This window comes from Notamacropus eugenii, chromosome 6, assembly GCF_028372415.1.
Source record: "Notamacropus eugenii isolate mMacEug1 chromosome 6, mMacEug1.pri_v2, whole genome shotgun sequence".
NCBI lineage: Eukaryota > Metazoa > Chordata > Mammalia > Diprotodontia > Macropodidae > Notamacropus > Notamacropus eugenii.
In genome coordinates, this window is record NC_092877.1 from 38,243,795 (window position 1) to 38,258,775 (window position 14,981).

The 14,981-nt window shown below is 47.0% G+C and overlaps 1 protein-coding gene and 1 long non-coding RNA gene across 4 annotated transcripts; one reads left to right on the top strand and one right to left on the bottom strand.

The window, feature by feature from the left end:
* Window positions 1-554: 554 nt before the first annotated feature.
* On the bottom strand, window positions 555-5,745 carry LOC140510730 (uncharacterized). 2 transcript variants are annotated; one of them, XR_011969353.1, is made up of 3 exons: window positions 5,461-5,745; window positions 4,533-4,817; window positions 555-2,706 (listed from the first exon to the last, which is right to left on the bottom strand). It is a non-coding gene; the product is annotated as an uncharacterized lncRNA (long non-coding RNA). The 2 variants fall into 2 exon arrangements; XR_011969352.1 differs by lacking the exon at window positions 5,461-5,745 and having other exon boundaries at window positions 4,533-5,181.
* A 153-nt stretch (window positions 5,746-5,898) lies between these two features.
* CALCB (calcitonin related polypeptide beta) lies at window positions 5,899-12,864 on the top strand. Of its 2 annotated transcripts, XM_072619551.1 has the most exons (5): window positions 5,899-7,373; window positions 9,206-9,301; window positions 9,388-9,522; window positions 11,987-12,165; window positions 12,635-12,864. In XM_072619551.1, the coding sequence occupies exons 2-4, from the start codon at window positions 9,216-9,218 to the stop codon at window positions 12,138-12,140; spliced, it is 375 nt and encodes a 124-aa protein (XP_072475652.1). In that variant the 5' UTR covers window positions 5,899-7,373; window positions 9,206-9,215; the 3' UTR covers window positions 12,141-12,165; window positions 12,635-12,864. The 2 variants fall into 2 exon arrangements, with proteins under 2 accessions (XP_072475652.1, XP_072475651.1); XM_072619550.1 differs by lacking the exons at window positions 11,987-12,165; window positions 12,635-12,864 and adding an exon at window positions 10,608-11,188.
* Window positions 12,865-14,981: the final 2,117 nt, after the last annotated feature.

Genomic DNA, 14,981 nt, shown 5'->3' on the forward strand with positions numbered 1-14,981 from the left:
TAAGTATGATCTCAGGGGAGGACAACTTTGAAAAGATGGCATTTGGAAGGTGCGATTTGTTGCTCAATCCAAGAAGCAAGAAATCAGTCTCCAAGAGTAATAGCCAGAGAGCTTACACTGGAATCTAAGGGGACTTGCATCTGCTTTCTGACTGTGTTTGCATAAGCACTCTTTTTATTTGAATATTTGTCTTTCTTGAGAGACAGAGAAAAAGAGAGAGAGAGAGAGAGAGAGAGAGAGAGAGAGAGAGAGAGAGAGAGAGAGAGAGAGAGAGAGAGAGAGAGAGAGAGAGGAGTAATGTGGTTAAAAGCAATAGAAAGTAGCTTCATAAATAACTGAATTACTTTAGGATTGAATTATCACCCCCCCCCCCCCACCACCACCACCACACATGCACACGCTAAAAAAAAAAAGGAATGGTACCAAATGTTTGAAAGTTCGACATTCTCCTGGTTGAATATCCGTGTGTCCTATCTTCCCTGGAATAAGGGAATGGCTAAGTGAGAGATGCATTGCAGCACAGAAATCCAGCCAAGGAGGATGGAGGGCAGCTGTTCAGTGTCTCAGGCAAATTATCTTTATTAAATTCTTCCTCTTCCACTGAGTTGACTTGGTAATACAGAAATGGGTGCAAAAGAGAAGCAAGTCTCATCTTTCCAAGCAAGAAAACGACTCAGCCCTGAAAACAGGAGACACAGACGAAACACTAGCAAAAATATAACTCTTCCCCTCAATTTTTTTATCCTATCAAAGGAGGCTCGCCTTTCTTTAACAAAGCTGTCTGGAAGGGAAACATAATTGCCACACCCACTCAGTGTACTTGCTCCGAGCAAGGGACGCGGGCATTGGCCAATAGACCCCATCATGACCCCCCCCACAAGCCTGCTGTGTGTGACCCTCCCGGTCGGGAGCAGGGAAGGAGACCACCTCTTTCTTTGCCGGATCCCGAAATCTGTCTGTCTGCCTTTCTCTCTGTCTCTGTCTTTTTCTCTCTCTCTTCCTTTACCTCTCTGAAGGCATTTGCACGGAGGTTCGCTATCTTTGTGGGGAAACTGAGACGACAAGAGCTCGGGAAGGAGGCTTACAGTCAGTAGGGCCATTTTCAAACAATATCGCCCCTTGGGGAAAGAAAGCTAAGCTTTACAGGATTTGGAGCTTGGGCCAGAAGCAAGGAACAGCTTAGTGGGGTGCGAAGGGTGAAAAGACAGCTTCAGGGGTTTGGGACCCCGGGGCTGGGCCGGGGAGGTGGGCAGGAACAAGACTTTGGGACCAGCTGTGGAGGCCGAACAAAGAGCTCAGCTTCGAAGGGGAGGACGAGGAAACGAAGGAAAGGGCGACTGGCAGTGGGGCGCTTTCAGCTCTCGCTGTACCCGCCCGATAAGGGGGTTTCGCTGTTCTCTAACCCGAGTTCTGCCCCACGCAACAAACCTGAACCTGACCCTGACTCGTCTCATCCAGTCCAATCTGGCAGAACTCCTGAACCCCAGCCCAGCCTCAGCCCAACTCTGCCTAGCAGAATTGTCTGTTGGGATTTGGTCGGATTTGGGTCCTAGTGACTCGAGCAAGACCTGAGCCTCAGAAGCCCTCGGGGGAAGGGCACGCACGGGGAGAGGGGGGGAACTTTTTGAAGCTCGATGCCCCCGCTGAGTCCTTTGGTGCGGTTTGCGTTTGGCTTGGTGGAGGTAAACTACCCACGTCCCTCTGGTTGAGTTCGATATATTCTGTCGGGCTATAGGATTTGGACCTTAGGAACCAACGGTAATGGAAAATAAGGTCTGGAAAGACTGAACTTTGTCCATGGACAAACAGTAAGACTCAGACAAAGTTTTACAGCTGGAGCAAACTTCGGAAATTGTCTAGTCCCACTCCTCATTTACAAAGGGAAACTGAGGCTCAAACAGGGAAATCCCTGGACTCCTACAGTAGACTCCAGACCCAGGGCCTTCCATTACTCCAAGCTTCCCAGTCTGGCTGGGGCTAGGTATGAGCTTTACTGGTCACTGATTCCCAGCTAAGTCATAGGATCATAGATTTGGAACTGGAGGGAACTTAGAGCTCATCTAGTCAAACCCCCTCATTTTGCACATGAGGAAACTGAGGTTCCAAGAAGTTAGGAGATTAGCCTGCGTTCAAATAGCCAGTAAATGGGCTTGTCTTTCTGGGTATTCCTGTCGTCAACCTCAGCACTATCCACATTCTAAACCATGTTGACTCTCCTGGTGAATGGACAAAGCCCGCACCCAGCAGGAGCCCTCGAAGTCAGACCAAGCCCAAAGCTGTGGAGAAAGTACAGGGAAACTGACGGGGCCTTCGGGTCAGGAAATGAAGGGGTGACGCTCTATGTAGCTAGAGTTAATTTTCAGCGGCTCAGGTCTCGTTAGGGTACTTAACTTTCCGAGAAACTCCACGGGAGGGCGGTTTGTAGACAGCTCTTGGGCTTCTTTCCACTTTCCTACCTCTCTCTTTCCCCATGTGGGGGACAGGAATGAACTGGAGTCTACCTCCTGTCTGTTTTGGAGGTCCCGTGGAGAAGGGGAACAATTTAACAATTCACATTGGTCGTGTTAGATGCTGCTGGGGGAAGCATGGCAAAGATCGGTGTTTTCACTGGGAATCAGGACTCGTGGGTTCTAGTCCCGGCAAAAGCTTGTTCCCGGCGGGGCCTGGCGCGAATCCCTTCCCCTCTCTGGATCTCAGTTTTCCTTCCTGTAAAAATCAAGGGAGGTTACTTAGATGATCTCCAGAGTGCTTAGAGTTCTAAAACTATGATTCTAAGATACAGCAGAGGCTACAGACTGGGAGCCTACAGTCTGAACTTATTTGGCAGAAAGTAAATTGACCGTGGGAAGAGATCTCTGCCACTTAGTTCTTCACCCCAGCTGACCTTAAGCAGTTTATTCACTCCCTGTGGACTTTCTGTCTTTATCTAAAAATGATTATTTTTTGGTTTAGCTTTTGTGCCGCAATCTATCGACTACACTGCGGGATTTAGAGTTCAAAAAGCACATATTCACAGATGGGAAGAGTCCTAGGCACCTCTAAGGTTCTTTGTAGTCTCCGCGGCTCGGTCCTCCGCCTAAGCCAAGGGGTTTGCATTCGTTGCCTGAGATCCGGCCCTTTAGGAATTTTGTATTCTTGGTTTAGGTTACAGAGTCGGAGATACCCTATTTCCCTTCTCGAAACCCTTGATTAGGTCCTGAGGTCTCTCACTCGTTCAGACTATTGTGTCTGGGACACGGACAGATCTCACTACCTGGGCAATGCCAGTCGAAACTCGGCTCCTTAAAGCCCGGTCTCTGGCCTCACAGCACCCTTGGTTTACAAAAAATATATATATTCAGAGTGGCCTCTACTTTTACAAGTCAATCAGAACCCCAGAGAATTGGGAGATAGGGTTTTTGCCTAGATGGTTTAAACCCCAGGGCTAAATTTGGGAGTCTCACATCTTCTCAGGAATTCCATCGTCTTCCCTAGAAGGGACCACTTTTCTCCCACTCCTCTCTTCAGCCCTTCATTGGCAGGATAGCCCAGGGTGTTCTGGGTGTGAATGTTCAGCTGGAATCAGCTAAGGAGCTGCTGATAGACCCGGGTGGCCCCGAGGCCACACGTCTACCTCCTCAAGTGCAGCCCTGTTACTGAATCCAGACTTCACAGAACAAATCCTATTCGGTCAAATGGCCTCCCTCGAAGACCTAAAAGGCCACATGTGGTCTCCACCCCTGGGATAGACAGTATCCCACTCCCTGGACCCCTCTTTGTGCCCTAGTTTCCGTTCTTCTAGGCGGGAGGTCCGGGACGTTCCAGTGTAGAGGTGAGGGAGATGGTGAGAGAGGGATACTTGGGCTGTTCCTAGGTCAGACTACTCCTAAGTCTGGGTGGGATGGACTGTTCGTTGGGGGTGGCAGATGCACAGAAGGGTAGCTGTCTAGGTTCCCACGTCCAAGAATGGACTGGATGTCAGGGCATAACGAGTGGGTTCTTTGAAAACAGAAACTTCTGTTTCTGTTTGGCGATAAGGAAAAGGCTGTTGAAAAGACCCCAGGTCAGGCCAGGGGATCTGAGTGAGCAAGTCTCACTCGCCTAACGACTCAGAGGGACAGCTCCCGGCCTGGGTGGAATCCCGGGCGCCCTGCGGGCTTCCCCTTCCACCTTTCTCCCTCCCTCTCAGTCAGCTGGGGAACATCTCTCTCTTCCCAACCCTCAACAAAGTCGCCAGCCGTCTTTCCTTCTAGCCTTGGCCGAGTGCAGAGTCGGGTCAGGCGTCCAAGGGTTCCCAGTGCAGAGCTATCTCGGGGCAAACAGGCAGACATATAGACAGACCAACATATAGACAGAGACAACGATGTATAGACAGAGACGGATAAAGACAGACAAACTGACAGACAGACGCCACGCCCCTGAATTTACGGTAGCACATCGCCCAACCAAGCTTAAGCCGACAAAAAGTCACTTTAGCCCCCTTTTTGTCAAACACCAGGTAGGTACTTGCAGAACCCAAGCTCTCGCTGAATGGACCTTATTCTTGGACTCACCTAGCTCCACTCTTGTTCCAGCTCTGAGCACAGCGCTGGGAGCGCCTCTTGCTGCTAGCTTCTCCCAGAGCTCCCGGGACTCCATCTTCGAGCGCCCCCATCTCCATGTCCTGCTCCCCGCAAGCCGAGAGTTGACTCGCTGTTCTCCCTGTGAGGGCTGCAGTCGGCCAGAGCCTAGGATGCACGGTTGTGGAGCGCGCAGCTCAATCGCGCGCGCGTACACCGCCTAACACACCCATATTCCCAGGGGCATTTACACACACAATCGTAGTCACGAAGAACGCACTAGGAAAGGAGCAAGAGTCTCCTCAGCATCCCTCAGAGAACGGATGATAAAACTTAATTCTGGGACTGAACAACCCAAGGTTTCTGGATCAGGGAGGCGGGAGGGAAGTGAAGGCTAGGGACATTGGTAGACTCTCCGAAAACTTGCTTTTCCCTTGGACGAGAACCTGCAAAGGGTGTGTGTGTGCACGAGTGGGACTACTAACTCCGCACAACTTTCCGTCTCTAATCCTTTTGCTTCCCCTTCCCTGGGACAGACCCTTGCTTGGAGCCTTTAGTCTGGGGACTGGTGGGGAACCATAGTGGGAGGCTGCAGGGAAATAACAAAGGAACGCTTCCAGCCCTTCTGGGTAACTGCAGAGAGGGTCCCTGAGGTATCCGGCAGCTGTGCAAACCGAGGGCTCTCGGGCTCTGAATCCCACTGATGGATGAAGCAGAGAAATCTCTCAGCCCGGAGCTGGAGAGGGGGGTAGGGGTGGGCTTCGAGGCAGGACTAGGACCGGAAGGGAACAGGAGGAGGTCCGAGGAGCAGCCGAAGCAACGCGCTCTTTCCTGCCAGGGGCCCCACCAGCCCAGGGTTTGGGAGAGGGAGGTGGGAGCTCCGACGGCCTCCTGGGCTCAGGCCCGTGATAACTAGCCTTACCTGGTCCCCAGTCCGCCATCCAGAAGAAGGTAGAAAGCAATCCTGGAGACCTAGGGAACGGGAGCGATTCGAGAGAACACTTCAAGGCAGGGCTGGACTCCCGCTCACCAAACGGTCAAAACCTGTGCTGCTGGCGACTTAGCCTTTAAAATGCGGGGTGACGGTCGCCCGGCGCCAGGTTCCTGAGCTTCCCAAAAACAGCTTAGACAACAGTCTGGTTTCTCGTTTTCTTTTTCTCCTCGGGATGACTGTCCTCTCCAGAGCAGGCCACTTCCGTAAAGACATCGCTGGAGTTCGGCTTTCCAACAAGTTAATAGCGCATCCAAGGGCGGAGGTTTGAAGCCCTTAACACCGAGGAAGAAGGGGCTGGAAGCGGAAGGGAACAGGTTTTCCCTTTCTTTGAGGAACCAGAGGCTGCCTGTGGCAGCGGGGCAAGCTGTAGGTCAATGGGCCTAGAGAATCCTTGCCTCTCTGGGTCAGTGGGAGAGGAAGACGGTCACTCGGACTTAGTCCAGTAGGGATGGGTTCCTCCAGTATTTTGGGTGTCTGTGTCAGGGTATGCTCCTCGACTCTGTCCTCCCTCTGAGTGAACCCTGGCTGTACAGCTGTGTACAGAGCCCTGGAACTAGGAGATCTGGGTTCTAGTTGAAGCCATGACACTAATTAGAAATGTGACCTTGATCAAGCCTCCCTCTATTTTTTTTACACATCTGTAAAAGGAGGAGGTTGGATTAGATAAACTCTGAATTCCCTTTGAATTCTGACCTTCACAGGGCCCTGCCTGCTCTGGAAAGGGGCAATGGTGCCCATTGAGGCTTAGGGAGTCTCACCTTGATTCCCTGGCTCCCCAAAGTCAGGTTTCTTTTTTAATTCATTAGATTCTCTTTCCTTGCACTCTGGGCTTGCTAGACTTGTAATAAACTAATGAAAGGGGGAAGGGAAATGTAGGAGTAAATAAAGCACTTCAGTCAATAGCAACAGGTGTTGGTGACTACCTGGGAAGTTAAAAGAACCACTGTATAGACCAACTATGGTGGTGGTGGTGGTGGTGATGGTGGTAAGAGTATTGTAGATTCACAGAATAGGAGGTTAGCTACAGCAGTGTCCCCTTTTCATTCAGGACTCCCCACTACATGTCCCCTAACCATGGATACTTTCAGCCACAAGAGCCACTGAGACCAGTAGGTTGGCAATGTCTCCAGCTACCAGGGATTCTACTTGGCTTTTGGGTGTGCTGCTCTGAGCCCACTCCTTGGTGTTATCTGGTAGGCCTCTCTGCACACAGAATTAGGAGAAGTGAGGATTGCAGTTTGCTTTCACACAAACAGTTTCTCAGTTGTAGTTCCCCTTGCAATGCATATCTTTTTGCTGTAGATGTCACTTGCATTAAGTATCTAGACTAATATATTCCATGAAGCGATGTGGTCCTCACCTTGTCTCAGGAGGCCACGAAAGTGTATCTTTCCATTACTGATGACGTCAAAAAATTTCCCTTACTTTTAATTAACTTTCAGAGTTTTGCTCTTCCCTTTCCCAGTTTTCCTATCTTCCTCCCCTCCCCCCTCTTTTTATTTTCTTTTTTTTTCATTGCAATGACCTCAATGCAAATGTAAGCCTATGAAACAAGGAGATGCCTGGCACGTTTTGTGAATGGGATACTGGAATGACTGGAGGCTGACGTCATTTGAACACCTAGGCTATCAAGTCCTACCTCCGATTGGTTGGTTTGGTCAAGAGGTTTTTTGATTGGCTGGCCAGGGCTTCTCAACCGCCTACGCTCATCTGCCTGGCGGTAGATATAAACCAAGAAGGCTTCAGCATTGGACAGCAACAGGATTAGAAACTCAACTCAGGCAGAAACCTGCACCTTGGCTCCCAGGGCTGCAGTTCTTCAGGAAACCTCCTTCCCCCAGGTAAAATAATTTTTTTCTCATGGCTAAAATAGTGTATGTTTTATCTACGTACAGATGTGAAATCTCTTCATAAATATTAAACTACATTGTGCTTTTAAAAATGCTTTCCTGTCCAACTTTGCCTCTCTCTCTCTCTCTCTCTCTCTCTCTCTCTCTCTTTCTGTCTGTCTCTCTGTCTCTCTACCCCCCGCTGTTCTTTAGAAATGCGCAGGCAATTTTTCTGTTTGGAGAAGATTATTGTGCTTGTGAGATTCAAAAGGGATAGAATTTTTTCTCCCTCTAAAGAGGTAGACCGTTAAAAAGATACTGTATTTCACCACCTGTGGTTCCGCTATTGTGCTTCTGTGGGCTTAAGAACCATTCCAGGCGACCTCTTTCTTTAATAATCTTAGCTTTAATTTTAGAACAATTCTGGATTATGTCAATTCAGCCTGAGCAAGAGATTCGAAATAACAGTGTGTGTGCAATGAATTGCGTTTGAAAGAGCAAAACAAGCAGCTTCCATTTCTGAGGGCTGAGAGAATTTAGCAGCCCAAATCATGAAGGTCTCACAGAGATGCGCAGACCTTTTTAAAGAGCACAAGTAGCTAGCTGATTTTCCAGGCACCTCCAGCCAAGGTATATTGTTCTTAATTATTTGATTACAATTTGATGTGATTCTTAATTATTTGATCAGAAACAAATTTTACTCTAAGCCTCTGGAAACCAATTCAAAAGATGTTATTTGAAGAAGGAGGAAAGCCATGCCTAGTAACAATTCCTTGAGCCTTTAGTATGTTTCATTAGACATTTTCTTAACTTTAGCGTGTTCCAGAGATATTTTTCTTTTTTAAGAAAATCCTTCCTCAAATAAAAAGTTCTGTGTTGAATATCAGAAGGGTCACCAATCAGCTTGAATTAGCTTACTTAAATGGGCATATAACATGCTACCGATTTGCAGTTTGTGCATTTTCCTGGGGTTAGCAGCATTTATTCCTAAGTAAAAAAGGAAAGATGGATAATTAGTTGGACTAATATTCTCCAAATTAAATTCCTGGAATAGGGTAGATTCAACATGCCTATTTAAGAAAATCAGAGCAAGTCTTTAATAAAGTCAGCTTTTGAGGGCACCTGTTGAAACCAACACTCAGAATGAACACAGAAGCAAAACCCCTGTTTCCCATAAAAAGGCCAGGAATTCTCTCATAGCTAATGAACAGCTTCTTACTCCTCAGTCCTTTAGAGATATTTCAACGAGAGAGACTTATAAGGCTGTTGCAGGAGCTCCCTGTTCTCTGTGGCTTGGTGCCTGGGCATTGACAGTGATTATACCAGTCGGGGCAAAGAGAGATGCCCAGAAGGGAGTGGCATCTTCTTAACACTAATGAGAATCCTCTCTATTCCTACAACACTTTTCAGTCTTGAAAACATCTCTACAGCCATTAGTTCATTTGATCAGCCTCTTTGACTGTAGGAAGGTCAGAGCTTATTGTTCTCATCCTTTCCAGAGCAAAGAAACTTAGTCTTGGAGGGGTGGTGACTTATTGATGTCCAGGAAGAACAAGGACTAAAACCTAGGTCTCCAAGCTCCCTGTTTACTGCTTTCCTATCTAGTACAGACATAGTTATTTAGAAAATAATCCAATAGAATATAAACTCCTTGAGGGCAGGAACCATGTTTTTGCCTTTATCTTTCCAACACTTAGCCCAGTGCTTGGAAAATAATAAGAGTTAAATAAATACTTTTCTATTGGACTTGGAAGCCCCTCAATTTCAGTGAACTGTGAAGTGTTGGGGTGGTGGTGGTGGAGTGATCCAAGAGTCCAAAGGTTTCTGTTTCTCTCTTGTTCCAGAGAGGACGCCATGATCCTCCTAAAACCCTCATCTTTCCTGACTTTCTTTGCCTTGGTTGTGTGCCAGATGGACAGCCTCCAGGCTGCTCCATTCAGGTAAGAGGTGGCTCCACCCCAGATGCCCTCCTGGGGAGGGGTGCTCTCCAGTGGCCAACATGGCAAGAGTTTCCCTCTCCCCCTAGGCCTGGTTTTGAATCTGTCATGCCAGACCATGTGACTCTCAGTGACGATGAAGCTCGGCACCTGCTGAATGCTTTGGTCAAAGAGTTTGTGCAGATGAAAGCTGATGAGCTGGATCAGGTGACTGAGGACAACAGGTAAGGTCTACCATCTTATCAGAGTACAAAACCAGTCAGAAGGGGGTTGCCCCTCCACCTGCCACAGCCCTGAACACTGATGCTTGTCTTTTCCCTCCTGCTAACACAAGGGAGATAATTTGTTTTCCAAGCCAACCTACAATGATTATGTTTACAAAAGAATACATCTGGCCAGAAGTTGCCTTAGGCTCCACTTGTTATTCAGGGGATGAGGACCAGCTGTTCTAGGTATCTATAGAAGGTAGAGTAAAAGGCAACTGGCTTCTAGCTGCAGTCTAAGAGATGGAGGCCAGGCTCAAGGATTTCATGTTTGTGAGAGTTGTTACCAACTGGACCTAGATGTTCTGCTAGTTCCTTCTCTGGGAGATCTCCCCCTCCAATCCCATGGAATGGAGGCTCCTTCCTTCCCTTACCACAACTGGTTCAGGTGTGATGATGCAAAGTCTGGGGGATGGACACTATAACCTGACAAGACTCCCCTGACCATTCCTGCCCCTTTAACCTGCTTCCAATGATCTCTTTGCAACTTTTAATGACACACCCCAAAATGCCACTAGAAGGTGAGTTGGACTTAGCAAAGAAAGGGCAATATTAAAATTTAGCTGGTTCACAGGTATGTTTGTAGATCAGGCCCAGCTGTTGCTCCTAAAATTCTCTGTTGCAATGGTGCATGCTGCCCAGAGGCATGGAGTTCAGATCCAGTCCCCTCCTTCCTCCTTCCTCAGCATCCTCCAGATTAGAGGCATGGGAGCTCTTTGCATCCTCTTTAATGAATGCCTACTGCTGAGCATGATAGGCTGACCAGCATGCTGAATGCCTTAGAGAGAACCTCCAGTGCTAGCTCTAGGACAAGGTGCATTGACCACCACTTTCTTTCTCAACTGGCGTTGTCTCCCCTTCGGACTGTGTTCTCCTGACTCTGAGTATATGGTCTCTCTCTACAAAACCTTCCAAACCCTTCCATCCTGACCTCTTCCCTCCCCCTAAACCGCCTCAGCCCTTTGCATGAAATCAGTTTAAGGCTAGTGAAGGGCAAGCGCATGGTACCATTGCATGTTACCTTCTGGCATGTTTTTTCCCTGCAGCCTGGACAGACCTAGAGCTAAACGGTGCAGTAATCTGAGTACCTGTTTGCTGGGCAAGCTCTCGCAGGAACTGCACAGGCTGCACACTTACACGCGCACTGACGTCGGGGCGCGAACACCTGGCAAGAAACGAGACGTGCTGAACGACCTGGAGAATGACCTTTATGCAAACTCTGAGGATGCCCTGGGGAGCAACTAGTCTCTCTTGGCTTTTTCCCATGTTCTCTCCTTAGCTTCCTTTCTCATTTCCTTCCTTTCTGACTTTACCTTGATGCATGCATTTTTTTTTTTAAATATGATTTCTGATTCTGCTGTGTTCATTAGATATGATTGCTGACAGAGAAGGTTTGAGACTTTAAAGGGAGAAGGTCAGAGGTCATGCACAAATAAGTCTGGCTAAGGAAGAAAAAACAATTCAGATTTTTACTTAATCACTGACTCAATCTGAAAGTGCTGCCAGAGGGTACAACTCGTTGTCTAGGACTTTTCATTCTGCAAATCAGCCTTTGGTTTCAGGTTGTATGGATGGGCACAGCTTCCGTGCTTAGCCATGTTGAATAAACCTGTTATTTTAAAAAGGTTCTTAGCTGTCATGTCGATTGTTTCACCCCTTTACCCCTCTCTCCCAAATATTGTGCTCTCATCAAGAGTTAGACTTGAGGAACCTCAGACTTAGTCTGAGTTCATAGATTGCTAAAAGCACTATTTGGCCATAACCTTTTGAGACATGCCTGGGCTATAGAGCAGGTAAGCAAGCAGTCATTGAAAGGTGACTCACTTCCACCTCTCTGGTTATGAGGACTCCTTCAGGTAAGCCCTTTTCCCTATGTTTTGTGGCTGGGAGTGTGACCCTGGGAAGTCACTAGAGAGGTTAAAAGGGGGCCACCCTCCTGTACTCTCCTTTGTTCTTGACTGTACTGGAACTGTCCATGTTTATTACATGAAGAAGAGGGTGTTTGGATGAACTCGAAATAGATTGTTATATTTGACTGAACAATGACACCAGTGTTTCTCCTCCTTATTCTCATAGGTCTTTGCTGAACACAGGCTCTTGGGGCATAGGGAGGAGAACCCAAGCAGAAGTCAGTAAAAAATGGCTGAGGGTTTAAAGGTTTAGAATTTTTCATTGTGGAATCCCTAAAATAATAGAATGGGTGCCTCAAAGGGACTCCAGGGAATATCTTCCTTCTTAAGGGTCCTTATGATCTTCAGCGCTGGTAACTAAGTTTAAAACAGTCCCTTATTGTTATGTGATGTTTTGCCAGTTGGTAACTTCATGCTACCTTGGTGTCTGCATCTGCCTTTTTTGAGCCCCTAACATGGCTCTTCCTGTTGGGAGAGGCTGGCACCTAACATTTCTTTTCCCTTCTGAAAATCAGTGTTACTGCTCAGAAGCGAGGTTGCAACACTGCTACCTGTGTGACCCACCGGTTGGCAGATTTCCTAAGCAGGTCAGGAGGTGTGGCCAAGAGCAACTTCGTGCCAACCAATGTGGGGGCTAAAGCATTCGGCAGACGACGGAGGGACGTCTAGGCATCTGAGTGAATCCAGGAGGAAAGTGAGTGCTAAGGTCAAGGCAGCCTCACTATGGAAGGGCTTTCTTTATGCCTTCATTTCTTACGATTACAGGATCCAGAGCTAGACGGGAAATTAAAGGTCACTTAGTACAACCTTATCATCTTACAGAAGAGATTGGGGGCCATGAGACATTAAGTGACTTGCTCAGTATCTCCTTGGTAGAAAGTTCTAGAGCTCGCCCAGAAACTCTGATGCCAAATTCATCAGCTCTTTCTTGGCTATATAGAGCTGAGGAAGAAGGGGAGGTTGGGCTGGATGCCCACTAAGGTTCCTGCCAACTCTGTGATTCCAGCATTCCTTTCCAATCTAATTTTATTCCAAACCCCAAGGTTATTATTGTTAAAACAGTATTTTCGAAAATAAGATTTGCTCTTTCCAAGTCCTAACTGGGAGTGGAAGCTATTGGGCCAGTGATTGTAGGCTAGTAACCAGAGCTTGCTCTCTTCCAGATGACCAAGAAACTGAATCTCCATGGCTAACTTAATTTTTAACGAAAGCAACGTTCCTCCATGAAGCTTGAAGGCTAAGTGGATGCTCTAAGTTTTTTTGCCTCCTAGAAATGGATGAGTGTTTTTCTTTGTTCAAAACTGCTGTCATGTATAATATGAGATGAGCTAATTCTGGTTAATTATTGTACATTCTTTTTTATATGCAATTCTATTTCAAATAAAACATCATAGCAGCTTGTACTGTTGGTCTCTGAGTTCTCAGATTCAACTCAGCACAGTCTATGGATCCTGGGAGCCCCTAGAGGCAAGCATCTCCCAGGAAACACAAGCTCTCTTAGATGGAACATAGGCATGGGCTAGGCCTCCATCTAGGACTGACAGGTGATTGGTTTTATAGTGAGTTTGAGAAAAAAGTTTTGTTCAGTGTGTGAGCTACAGCGAGGTTTAACAAAATGTCTAGTGTTTCACATGAACTTGGATTCAGCTCTCAGTTTCCCATTTTTGGCTATATCAGGGGTGGTTTGTCACAAGGGAGTGTTCTTCCTCCCAGGTGCTCCACAGTAGTCACAAAACTACCTCTGCCCTTGGTTGTGACAGTGGTAGCCCCAGCTTTAGGAGAAAGCTCCTTTTAGTTGAAACAATTCTGTTAGCCCATTTTATCCTGAAAGGAACAACTCCCAGCCTCCATAGGACACATTCCCTTTGTAACTCCCTTCTTTCTCACACATCTCCCATCCCTTCCCTGTCCTCTTTCCTTTGCGGTAGAGTGAAAACATTACTAAGCTTGAGACTGGGGGCTGTCTCAGTTTCAACACTTATTGTTACATATATCACCCACCCTGTAGTATTCCCTGTAGTCTCCAAAGTCCTTTAGAAATACTCCATATCCTAGGACCTGGGTTGAGGATCAGAATGTCAGAACTGGAAGGGACTGCAGAAACAGTATAGTCCAATGACATTATTTTACAAAGTGGAAAACTGAGCTCTAGGCTTGACCAAGTTCATGCAGCAAGTTGGTGGCAGAGAAGGTCTGGTTCCCTGGGTAGCTGGCTTCTAAGGTCTCTGATAGATGATGATGAAGAGAAAGAGAGGGAGGTTTTGGCTACCTGATCAAGAGTAGATTTAGTAGTGGGCAGTTCATGGAGGTTCTCTCCTGTATAGTTCAGCCTTTTTGACTTTTGAAACCCCTCAGGAGTTCTGGACTAGTCTTGTACCAATTCACTACTGCTTGGCAGAGACTCAATGCTAGAACCCCAAAGATGGAAGTGGCAGCATTTTTGATGGGGCTCATCCAGCCTGTGCTTGAACACTTCCAGTGACAGGGAGCTCCCTACTTTACAAAACATCCTTTTCCTAATTTTAGAAAGCTACAATTGTTAGGAAGTTCTTATACTAAACCAATGTGGATCTCAGAAAAAATGGAAGTCAAGGAGACACAGTGTGGGATGGGTAGGTGGTGGTAGGAAACAGAGATGGAGGAGGGGGGAGGGCAGAAGCAGAGGCAATGTACTAGAAGTGTGCCTGTGCTCTGTGCCAGCTCTCAGAGGGGTAGCATTAATATCAACCCCTCCTTCTGTTTCTTCCTCCGTACTCCAATTTGTTCATTCTTCAGTGCTCTGACTTGTTTCCATCCATATTACCAGAGCTCCAGGGGAAGTAGAAAAATGAACTGATCTGGGAGGTTTGAGAACCTGAGTTCTAATTCTAGCCCAACCCCACCATGACCAGCCACCTCTTTGAACCTCAGTTTCCTTACCCGTAAAATAAGAAATTAGATATGATTTGATCCAACAGCTATTAATTAAACATGTACTGTGTGCAGGGGGCTAGACAATGAGCAGGAGGGTCTCTCAATTCCCTTCCCACTGCCAGATTCTACAAGTTGGTTTCAGAGATCTTAGTGTTGAAAGTACGTGTATGTATGTATATATGCATGTATACTTATACAATACATGAATACACATACACACTATGTACATGCTTATACTCACATATATAGGTTAATGAGTGGTTAATGTTTGTTGGCTGACTGACTGAATCCTGATTCTGCCAACCCACGTATTACTTATCTGCCTCAGCTTCATGTCATATGGAAACTGAATAGATGTACTTTCTCTGCCTTCATCCAAGTAATTGATAAGAATGTTAAAGGGTACAGGACCTGGAATGGATCCTTGATGCAGTTCACTAGGGACTTCTCTCCAAGCTGACACTGCTGTATTAAAAACAGTATATGATTTTTTCACTATGAACTAGAGCACAATTGTATTCAGTCCACATTTCTCCCTGTTGCCCTTAAGAATACCACAAGATACTGTCAAAGACTTTGCTGGAATCCAGACACCAG